The sequence below is a fragment of the Monopterus albus genome, unplaced genomic scaffold (assembly GCF_001952655.1).
Source record: "Monopterus albus unplaced genomic scaffold, M_albus_1.0 scaffold144.1, whole genome shotgun sequence".
Lineage (NCBI taxonomy): Eukaryota > Metazoa > Chordata > Actinopteri > Synbranchiformes > Synbranchidae > Monopterus > Monopterus albus.
The window spans coordinates 128,104-140,126 of NW_018128024.1; the positions used below are offsets into that span (position 1 = coordinate 128,104).

The 12,023-nt window shown below is 43.3% G+C and overlaps 1 protein-coding gene across 8 annotated transcripts in view; it reads left to right on the forward strand.

The window, feature by feature from the left end:
* sorbs2a (sorbin and SH3 domain containing 2a) overlaps positions 1–12,023 on the forward strand; it is a 126,004-nt gene that overhangs the window by 111,595 nt on the left and 2,386 nt on the right. For 4 of the 8 annotated variants that reach the window (XM_020614346.1, XM_020614345.1, XM_020614347.1 and 1 more), the window contains 10 exons: positions 761–810; positions 1,677–1,852; positions 2,212–4,017; positions 5,168–5,247; positions 6,455–6,552; positions 6,974–7,088; positions 7,228–7,356; positions 7,766–7,960; positions 8,091–9,032; positions 9,386–10,721. In XM_020614346.1, coding sequence (XP_020470002.1) covers positions 761–810; positions 1,677–1,852; positions 2,212–4,017; positions 5,168–5,247; positions 6,455–6,552; positions 6,974–7,088; positions 7,228–7,356; positions 7,766–7,960; positions 8,091–9,032; positions 9,386–9,979 — 4,185 coding nt within the window. In that variant the 3' untranslated portion in view covers positions 9,980–10,721. The other 4 variants (XM_020614352.1, XM_020614349.1, XM_020614350.1 and 1 more) reach the window with 4 other exon arrangements.

Here is a 12,023-nt window from a genome sequence, read left to right on the forward strand (position 1 = left end):
AAAAAATGAACTTAAATGATTTTAGCATATGGCTGCAATATAACAGAGTGAAAAATTTAAGGGGGTCTGAATACTTTCTGTACCCACTGTATGTTTGATTAAAGTGAGTGTAATGTGTGCAGCAGCAATGCAGTTTTAGCAACATGTCAGCCATCCACCACAAGATGAGAGTGATGTTCATGCTCAACATACATCTTTGAAATGCTGTTCCTCTTTTTACTTTGAATTGTATGAAAATCGGTTGGTTGTACTTTATGCACAACCATCTCTCTGCTTGGAAAATTTTATGAGGATCTGGATGTTATTTTTTTTATCTTAAATCACTGGAAATATTTTGTAAGTGTCCAACATTTTTGTTGTTCCTTCAGATACTTAGCCTTTCCTTTTTGTTGCTGAAGTGTATCAAGCATTCTTTACCACCAAGACCCATTCCAGCTGATCCACGCCAGATTTTGCAGGGCAGCATTTGTACCATGAGCTCAGCCCGTTACATCTTTTGCTAAATCACCTTTACCGTCATTCTCCAGAGCAACCCAAGAGAGAACAGATATTAATCTTCACCATTTTCACTGACAGGCCTCCTCTCAGTCAGGTGTGCCAACTATGTGGAACCAGCATCTATCACACCTTATGCTGGGGGGAGCATTTTGAGTGTGGTACAGCAACAACCGCATGCTGGCTGTGCATTGTGAACTGCTCTGCCTTGTGTCTTTGTTCTTATGGAGCTCACTTTTCTCTTTTCTTGTGTTCCCTACTTCAGACATCCCTGCACATCATGCCTGCTGACAAGGCTCCGGAGGGACCTGCAAGGTAACCTCTGTTTCCTTAATTTTCATCTGCATCACTCATTTTCCCCTCCCCCCCATCTTCACAGCAGCAGTGGTCCTTGTTGTGATTCAGCACGGAACCGAAACTCCACTCTGTCTTGACCCATCTCTGATGCATATAGCCTTTGTATGTGCTTTTAATAATGATTTGCAAGGATTACTCTTGGTGTTGTTTGCTTTTGTCACCAAAGACGGGGAGCTTTACGTCTCCCTCTTACTACCAGAGCCAGAATAAATTAACTCAGCAGACCTATTGATTCTGCCTTTCACCTCCTATCCTTCCCTCAACCCCCCTCTTCCATCCCTTGGCCTACTCCTTTTCATCAGTGGCCTCCCTATTCAGTAGCATTTTCCCCTGTGAACGGAAAGAGTAGAACTAGGATGTGATGAATAGACCGTGTAATTCACAAGTGACATTCAGTGTCTTTGCTCTGTATAGAGCCCTTTTTTTTTTTTTAAAAAGTAACAATAATGTTTTTGAAAAAAGTTAGGGTAACTCAGTTGTATTCTTGGACAGATAAAATAATAGCCTAAGTTGTAGATGGATGAGTTTGGACATACTTAAAAATGCATTCGAGGTTTTCATTATGACCAGGATAATCCTGAAAATCCTTGACACTGGAAAAAAAAGTTTTTGCCCAACATTTGTTATATATGCACAGCTCACTTGTCTCAAATTATCCACAGAAGTTTAAAAAGAGTAGAAATATGCTGTTTAACAGAGGTGATTAGAGCTGTGAAAAAACTATTAACTTGCTCAGAATTGATTATATATTGATACTGGTACCTGCTCTGAGTTTGTAAGTATATGACACAAAAGTCAGTTGCTGATATCTGACCATGTTGCAGTGCTACCAGCGACTACAGGAAGAGAAGGAGGTCTGAGCCCTCTAGTTCCCAAGTGAATGCTTCATCTCTGAGCAGAGCTACAACTTCCCCTAAACCAGTGGATGCCTACAGACCCAGCAGCACTCTAAAGAAACCTGTCATTCGTTCCTCACCATCCTCACCGTCCAGAGCTAAAGGTACTGACACATATCTTCTTGACTGGATATTTTTTCTCTGGCTTTGTCTTTTTCTTTTACTTTGTTTTTCCCAGTCTGTCATATATGTGTAATGGACTACATTGCCAGCAAGTTAAGGATTTGTTTGTCTTTTATGTTTTTCATGATATACTGTATCTGTCCGTCGTGCTCCTAACGTTTGTTGAGTGGTGCTGGATGAAGTCTGAAGAAAAAACAGCATATCTATTTTTCCACCCTAAATTTCCTCTGCCAATTCTTCTCCCTATCTCCAGCTCTTCCTCCTTTGTGCTGGGTATTTTTGCTTAACCTTCTTTCCTGCTTCTCTCTCACCATGCTGCTCCCTGTTGGACATCTGAAAGGTGGGAACGCATGCAGCATGTATTCAAACAGTTTGACCTCCCCAGGTCCTTGTCAATATCCCTATCATGCCCCTGTCCCCTCTGACCCTGTCCACTGCCATGAGGATGCCAGCCAGGAGGGCAGCTCCACCTCCAAGCAGTCTGTCTGTTGTAAGAACAGTTGGCAGACAAAACGCTCGGATCATGGGACATGGAGCAGTGTGGAGGAGGCGCCATCCTCCCCTGGAAAACTTAAATCACGTAGCTGTGTTGACTTGCTCAATGATGGTCATTCTGGCTCAGGTGGGCACAATGCCACTCGCTCAGAAAGTGTTGGGTCATTGGTGTGTGATGGGAATCCCTCGGGTTCAACTGGGTCCACTTCCACTCACTCATTGCCTCGACTCCACCGGCGACAGGCACATGATTCACCAGGCTTTCTCCAGCTTTATCATAAAATGCATCAGATTGACCGAGCTCATCTTATTCCATCTGAAGTCATCCGCTCGGTCCGTGCTCGCATCCTGGAACTAGAGCACCAACCTCATCTGCATCGGCATCATCTATCTCCTTGGACACCCTCTTGGGGTGTGGAGGTGCCACGTGATATGGTGCCAAACCGCATATCTGAATATGAGCGCCTTATTCAGAAGTCCAAATCCATGCCCAACTTGGGTGACAGTGAGGTACCTTCAGGCACTACCACACCAGGTGGCTCCTCATCTCGAGCCAGCAGTGGTGGTGGGGGCACACCCAGTTTGCCTAAACGCCGTTTTTCGATAGAGTCTTTACTAGAGGAAGACAACAATGGCAACAGCGGAACTGTACCTCATGCCATGGATCACTTGCAGCGACCTCGTAGCCCACCAGAAGGTCAGCCCCGTGTTGGACCAGAACCAGGCCATGGCCGATCCTTTCCTGCTCCTCCTGTTCCCCAAGACTTGCAAGCTAACCAAGACTATTCCGACAGTGAACAAGATGCTGTTGCATCAGACCTCAGTGATTTCATTCAGGTGGAGGGCTCCTCATTTTGCAGCGAGAGTGACTTTGACCATTGCTCACTAGCTTCCTCTGAGAGTTTGTATGGCTCTTCCACCATCCACCACCTCCGTCATCACCACCACCATCACCACCACCATCCCGGTAACCAAAGTCTAGGCCATAGTCAGGGATACCAACACCGCCACCTCATCAGCACATGCAAAGGCCGCTGCCCAGCCTCATATACCCGTTTCACAACCATGCTTCGCCATGAGAGAGAACGAGCACGCCAGGAGAACCAGAGGCCTTCACAACAGAGCCACAGTAGCCACTCCCAAATCCAGAGCTCACAGTCTCAGCAAGCGATGTCCAAGCTGGCCTTTCTGGTCAGTCCAGTGCCTTTCCGCAGGAAAAAGGGCTCCCCTCCTACCTCTAGAAGAAGCAATGGTTGTGAAGGTCGAGGTAGCAGACCCAAGTCCAAGCAGGCCATTTATGAAGCACTAGATGCAGCCCTGAGGGACATATATGAGCACATTCAAGCAGAGAGAGGCCACAGAGTCACTAGGGCACCTGATGACAGCATCCTGAGGAGAGTACTGGCTGAACTGCTGCCAAATGTGCCTGAACGAAGCTCATCGTTGCAAGGGAGGAGGGGGTGTTGGCATGGAGGTCAGTCCTCTGCATCTTTGTACCCAGATGGGAGCCCCACTGGGTATGCGTCATATAGAGGGGATCCCTCCACACCAAGGTTACAGTCACCAGTCAGTGCCTGTTACGGACGCCACTCGGACATCTCAAACCATAATGAATATGGAGAAGGCAATGGAAATGGTCTCTGTTATTCAGGTGGAGATAATGCACATATCACACCTCAGATATACACATATACTATACATTTTGTGATGTAGCCAATCACACCTTTATCCGTTTTTTTTTTTCTACACAAACATACATGCATGCTTGCATACATCCATCCACATACATTGACCTTAATGTCTCTTTCAGTATTGCCTGTGCCTGTTGCCCTACTCCTCACTCTGGTCAGCCAATACAACCATTACTGCGTTGTTATATATAGTCATGACATTCAGTAAGACCTGTGCACCATAAATTCTCAAGTAAAAATGGATTCTCTTGCTCCTTGTAAAACTAATGTCAGTGAAACTCAGAGCTTCCTATTGAGGTTTCTCATTAAAGGTTTTTTTTTTTGGAAAATAGGAGGGTTCTGCTCTTTGACATGCTGGAAGAATAATTTGAAGCATGTTCAGAAAATGTTGAGTTTGATTGGCAGTGTTTTATAATAAACAAAGCAATGGCAAAATATGAAAAACTGAAATTAAACTGTATGAGATATATTACACTTTGTCACTGTACTGATAAACATAGCAAACTAAAACAGGACTAGTTCAGAAAAATAGGAAACTTCTTACGGTACTAAAATGTGATACTGTGATTGATTCAAATCAAAATGGTCTCCAATGATTTTCTTTTCAAATGAGGTAAAGAAATAGTTGAGAATTTATGACATATTACTCTGGTTGCAGTAATAAATGTAAGTGTTCCTCTTTTTTTAATTTGATTATTGTTTTGGTTGTCTTATTGTTTTGCTGACTGATTTATGGAGTCCTCTTCCTGCACCTAGTATTTTTTCCCTCAAGTCATTTCTTTGTATGTTTACTAATTTATTATTAGTTTTATCATACTTTTGGGCTGTATACACCTTATTTTGTGTTCCATCTACTTTGTAGAATTGCCTGTGTCTCTTTGTGTCATTGTTGCAAAGTCCGATCACCTTGTTTTTCCTATGACATGGAAATAAAGCACACCTATTGTTGACCCATGCTTTCATTCCCTCATTCTCCTGTTGGAATGGCATCATCCCTGTACCAATCAGTACTTTCCCAAAGCACTTTCTTATATTGTGAGCATGCATGTGGCATGATTGTGGTTACTATGATAACTCGTGACTTTTGTCATATGTCTCCACCAATCACAGACCATGATGTCTCCAAGAGTTATTCCACCATGGATGGACGCCGCACACCTCAGAGTAGAAGACCTACTCCTGACAGAGAGGTATATTTGTTGCTAGTGTTCTCAGCACCAGTACTGTAGTTTAGAAAACATTAGCACAGACTGGATAAATATTGTGTGGTTGTGTAACACTAATTAGACATTCAGAAATAATATGTTAGCTGTATATTCATAGTACAGTTAAATAAGGTGAAATGAATGGGATGATTGGTCATCACCAGGGTTAAGTTGTGAGTTGTGAGGAGAGAGCGCCCTTGTTTTCAGTAGGATGTAGTTCACGGGTATATCCAAAGTCTCTTATATGATCATTCCTCAATCCTCACTACACGGATACAACTTTTGAGCAAAGATCAAGAACATCCCAAGACTCTTATTCCTGCTTTGGAAAGTGAGGAGGCCACCAGGAGAAGCCATAAGTGAATCTCAATTCCCTTATTTCATCGTTCCTCTCTCCTTGATCCTTGCTTGACTCTGAAGGTGTTCCGGTCTGCCATGATGAAGGACGTCCCAGAGCTCTTATCTCTGCCCTGATGAAGGAGGACTGAGGACAGCCCAGAGGACAGTTAAAACCCATTTCCTTGGTTCCTCTCTCCAAGCAATTCGTCCATACACCTTTTCCTCACATCTTACATGGGCATGACTAAGAAAAGATGCAAGTGAGGGAGACATGGATGTAATTAGGGGAATTGGGATTCACCTCATGATGGAGGAGATGTGCAGAAAGCAATTGCAGTAGATTAATAAGGCTACAGTAAGATCCCAATGTCACAGAAGAATGTTTTAATAATTAATGCAGTTACCGCTGCTGTGCCACTTGTGTAAATTGTGTACAGCTTCTCTCTCTATTAGGAGACACACATATCGATCTTGCTACTGTTTGATGCCCACAGCAAATCATTAAAGTCAAAGAAAATCAGCTATGTTTTACATTTGTTCAGTCAGCATGAGACAGTGCCTGAAAGCAGATGTTTAAATCCACAGTTGTTAGAATTTCCAGTGCCACGTTGCTCTAAAGGAGACAGAGCTGAGATCCAGTCATGTGCCATTTGGATGACAGAGCTCAGCTCTAGCAGTTCCTGCCCCAATTAAAGCCCTGGTTGTTTCAAATGTTTCAAATTAAAGGTGATAAAACTAATATTTTTGTCTCTTGTTATACAGTACTGCAGCACAGTAAAATGTCCTTGTGAACACATTACATTTTATGTTATACCTGATAATGCTTGCTGGCTTTATTTCTCTCATCTCCTAGGTTTCCCATAAACAGATGACACAACTTATTCTGTTCTCTCTCCTCCATCAGAAACAGCCTGCAAGAGCCATATATGATTTTAAGGCACAAACATCTAAGTGAGTACAGTTAATGCACGTACATCCAAGAGAGCAGCGCTGTAAAGTGTCAATGTCTGACTGCACATCAACACGTGTCAACTTGCTGCTTTAAATGTTATTTCAGATTATTAAACATGTCTTGTATAAAGTTTCTTTTGTTTTTAAGAAAGAATTCATTGTCACATCTTACCACCACACCTCACTGGCTTTAAACTGGTTTATTTTTTTGTAGTTTTTGAATGTGTGCATGGGTTAAGCTGATTTCTGTTGTGCTGGATCTTACTTTGTTGTGCTTCAGTGGGTGATGCTGTTTACGTGGAATGACGTCTACTGATGGAAGTGTTGGTGTTGTGTTCAGTTCACATCTCCCCTATGCGTACAGTATACAGTGGATAAAAGACACATGCAAAGCGGCCTTTATGATATGACTGTGTTACAGGGAACTGACATTTAAAAGGGGTGATGCAGTGAACATCATCAGGCAGATAGACAACAACTGGTATGAAGGAGAGCATCATGGACGGGTGGGGATATTCCCCATATCATACGTGGAGGTAAATAGGCAACAGATACAGTACATGACTCTCTGTGTGCTGTATATGTGCGAGTGCACCTTTTCTGAGTTTTATTTAAATGTATTAAGCATATCTCATCTCCATAATACACAAACTCTTTTACACAATCCTCACACAGAAGATGCCATCCTCAGAGAAACCGCAGCCGATCCGTCCTCCTCCGCCAGCACAAGTCACCGATATCGGGGAAGCAGTGGCACGCTACAACTTCAATGCTGATACTAACGTCGAGCTGTCTCTCAGAAAGGTAGCCTGCTAAATGTTTGTGCTGCATACCAAACAGTTTTTATACATACTATATGTTCCTAATTGTACACTGGCTATCTTGTATCCAATTTTGGATAGACGGTATAAACTGTTTTCTGAGGTCATAAGTGTGTAGTCCTTCAGCTGTGTTCAAAACCAGTTGTTGCAAGGTTCTCATCATATGGTGCTTCATACTTGTAGCATTTAGAAACTGAGAGTGATACTGTAGTTTTGTGGAGATCTGTTCATCACAACAGCAGCACAAGATTACAGTAATTACAAACAGTTTTGATAACTGTTCAGTGTTGTTTAAGCCATTTTAAGCAAATGCTTCTCAAATGTGAATATTTGTTGCTTTTCTTAGTCTTCTATGATTAATTAAATTAAGTTAAATATCTTTATGTGTGTAGGGCGAGAGAGTAATTGTGATAAGGCAGGTGGATCAGAACTGGTATGAGGGGAAGATCCCAGATACAACCAAACAGGGCATCTTTCCTGTGTCCTACGTTGACATTGTCAAGCGCTCGCCGTCCAGGAGCTCCGCCCACCACATAGAGCCACATGCTTACCCCAGCAAAAGGACACCAAATACTACACCTGTCAAGGTAGGGGAATCACTACAATATGGAAACAATTCAAGTTTCTAATTAGTTTGTTTTAGATAGTTAAACACACAGTGAAACTCTGTTTATAAATCACACTCTGTTCCTTCCTCTTCACTTCATCTTCATGGAGCCTTTCTATCATCTACCTCCATCCTCCACCACCCATGACCTCCCCTCCTTCCACCCCTCAAAGACAAGGCTTGGCTTACAAACTATCACGAGCGAGTGGCTGTCACTCACAATGGACCCATCAGCATCCGCTCTTGTTCGCCCCCTCACAACCTCCCCTGTGCCCCCCACACCTCCCCCACTTCCATCTGAGCTTGCATCTTTCCTAAAGGCTCAAGACACGAAGGCATCCTCACCTGTACCGAATCAAAGAGGCTACACTCTCCCAACCCAGACGCTTTCCAGAACTCCACCTTTAAAAGAAGGGAGACTCAGCTTAGGTCACACCCCAGTTGTTCTGCCTTTTTCCCAAACTCCTCCTTCTCCTCCTCCTCCCATCCCTTATTTCTCAGTCACCTCTCCATCAACTGATTCTTCTCAAATGACACATACTGCTAAGCCAGATATTTTGCCCTGCACAGTGCAAGAGCAAATAAAGTCACCCAGACAAATTTCACAGCAGGGCAAGTCTGCCGTTCAAGTAAAAGACCCTTATGATGAGCTGCTAAATATGATTCAAGATGATTCTACTGACTCTTCAAGATTATTTCCAGTAGATTCCCCACCAGCTACACTAACCAGTGAATCTCAGAGCAGGTTTAAACTAAAAGCTGAAGAATCCCGTCAGCCAGCAGGAAAACCTCGAGTAGTCAGTCCAGCCAGCAAATCAGCAGGCAGCGTTCGGTTAGAGGCGCAGCTTCACAAGCCTGTGATGATGGAGCCACTATCAGTCATCTGGGGAGGACAGTCACAAACTCTGAATATTGAAGAATCATTTGAACTTCAAAGGCCACCTTCAGTCAAGGGGAAGGGATTTACTGAGTTGTTCATTGAGGAAGAGGATGAAACTTTAGAAGATAAAGAGAAGGATGTTGCACTTTTAAAAGAAAGACTAAGTCTACAGGTAGAGCATGGTGTGATCTGGATCTGTTCGGAAATGCGACAGGGCCTTGGAAGGGACAGTGAGGAAAATATTTTTGATTTTAGAAAAAAATAGACCTAGACAAAATGTTCAGTTTACTTGGGTTAATACGACGGTTTTTTTGTTCCATGCCAAATGTGGGGGACAGTTTATTTCTCCAGATGAGGCAAAAGCTTTCTTTGTATACGGGAAACGTCAGCATGGCTTTTAATATCCAATCTAAAATCTTTTCCTCCACATCCCTTCTGGGGTTTAACAACATTCAGCCACAACAGAATTTCTGAAGTTCCTGCAATTCAGCATCAGTGTTGATGTGTGTGTTATTACGTTCATAGGCTGATGTCTCTCCTTCCACCCTGAAGCAGATCTCTCACCCCGGCCTCTCCTCGCCATCCACACCACTACCTCTGACCTCATTACCTCCACCTTCTTCTGCTTCTGCTTCTGCTTCTACTCCCTCACCTTCTTTCTCACACTTACAACCACACGATCGTAACACCATCCCTCCATCTCCCCCTGTCTCCCCACGACCCCCATCCCTTCCTCAGCTTTCAACATCACCCATGCCTCATGTCTCTCCCTCTCCACCTGGCTCACCATCACCCATCAACTCCTCTCACCCCTCTCCAAATGTTCCCTCACAGCGTTCTGTCTCTCAACCCTTGAGTTCTCCCTCTCTTTCTTATCCAGTCACATCTTGTGCCAACTCAGCGTCACCTATTCCCTTTCCCACCCTATCTCATTCTAAACCTACCTCGCCTCCCCTTGCTACTCCACGGTCTCCCCCGACTCTCCCCACTATACCCCCTCCTGGGCGTAGGTCTCCCAAGGTGAAGGTAAAGCTGGAATGTGGAGATGGTTGCATTGATTTTGATGTTTGTGCTGCCAGGGATTATGACAAAACCTTTTCCCCATCTGGAAAACTTTGATGGGCATTTCTTCTTCTTCTCATCATTTGTAGACTAAACAGTTAAATATATTGACAGATTAATCAGCAGTGATGGCAACTCTAACTGTGACTACTGTGTTTTGTACACTAACATGAGCTGCTGTATGGTGATGATTTATGCGCAGCCGAAAACATCCATAAATCATTGTGTGCTCTTTATGTTGGTTGCACTGTGGTGTGTCAGACGATTTTCCTCGGCATGTTTCCGGATGATGTTGTACCGCACCTCATTAGCCTACAGCCCAGTATGTGTGTTCAGCTCACAGTGAAGGCTGCTGACCTGGTCACTGTTGAAGATTATAGGTGTGCTGCTTCTGGTCTTTCTGCCCATTAAGCAGGATCCAGTTGTTGGTGGTAAACCTCCTCGCAGCCCTATCTTGTCCCGGAGGTCCTATGTGTCATCTGTTAGAGGTCGAAGGGTAGGGGGGCATGTCTTCCTTCAACCATGCTCTTACTGTGCTCTTGTCTCTGTGCAGGGAGAAAATCTTTAGGAATTACCATATTTCACAACATTTTCTGTAACATCCATGTAAAGCTTGCCATTTTTATAAACACAGTCATTTTCCTTAATGAAAAGGAGACATTGTATTATCTGAGCAGTTAGTGAGAAGGTGTTTCCTTTCAACCTCTTCAAACTCTAGACAAAAGACCCATGAATGCTACACATACTGACAGAAAATATTGATCTATTGTGTGCATGTGTTTTTCTTTCTCTCTCACTAATTCAGCGACTAGTACAGGATGCACTCCATGGTGGAGGAGAGCCGTAAGTGGTATTTGTTACTGTTAATATCTGTCCTTACATCTTCTGAACTGTTATCCAATAAAAACATCTCTCTCTGCTAAACTGTAGGTAGAATTAATAAGATATGCAGCAGTTACTTGTTGAACTGGATGATTTCAATCATGCAGTTTCAACTTATTTTTAAATTGACTTGTATGACATGTAAACACATTTGTGTCACTAGAGAATATAGCAAATGAAAATAAAGAAGAAAAAAGCAGCAGTGATACACATCCACAAGTGACAGTATTGTTCTGTGTTATTTGTGCAGCATATCATGGAGTTCACAGTTTGTTTTACCAACACAGGTACCAGGCTCTGTACAACTACATGCCTCGCAACGAGGATGAGCTGGAGCTGAGGGAGGGCGATATTGTTGATGTGATGGAGAAGTGTGATGATGGCTGGTTTGTTGGTAAGAGGAGCAAGCACATCAACATGGGCTGGCTAATAAAAACGGGTAATAAACTGTACAGTTGACGGTACTTGGGTACTTGTATTTCCAGTTGTTAGCAGTTTCACCAAAGCTCCACCTCTTTTTCACTTCATGGATGGTTTCAGTTAAATACATGTTCAAGCCTGAAAGAAATCAAATTATTTTACTAGAGGAGTGCAGATTGGAGGGCAGCACAGCAATACGGTGGTTAGCACTGTCGTCTTACAGCAAGAAGGTTCCGGGTTTGAGCCCAGGTCCATAGGGGTGAGTGTGTTTGTCTACATGTCAGCCCTGTGATAGACTGGCAACCTGTCCAGGGACCCCGCCTCTCGACCAATGCCAGTTGGGATTGGCTCCAACCCCCCGACCCTGTTCATGAATAAGCAGTATAGATGATGGATGGATGGAGTACAGATTGGAGAAAAATAGCCTGACTTGGGATGAATTCCAATTCCCATAATTGCATCCACGTTTCTCGCACTTGCCTCTTTTCCTTGTGTCTTGGTCCTTCTCTTGTCATGTACATGAAGAAGATCACAGGAGCTAATTTTCTAAGGTCTTTTAATACTTTAAATATATTTGTTTAATAATACTTATGCACTTTTACTTAAGTAAGATTAAACTACATGCACAGTGTAGTTACAGTGTACTTAAGCATGTCTACCAGGTGTGTGACTGGGATTGGAACGGCAGACAGACCACTAGATGGCAGTGTTGTCCTAACTCATAACTGTAACATAACTGGCTCCTTCAGAGACATAATCTCAGAGCGGACTACAATTTAAGATTGATAGCCAGAGAGTC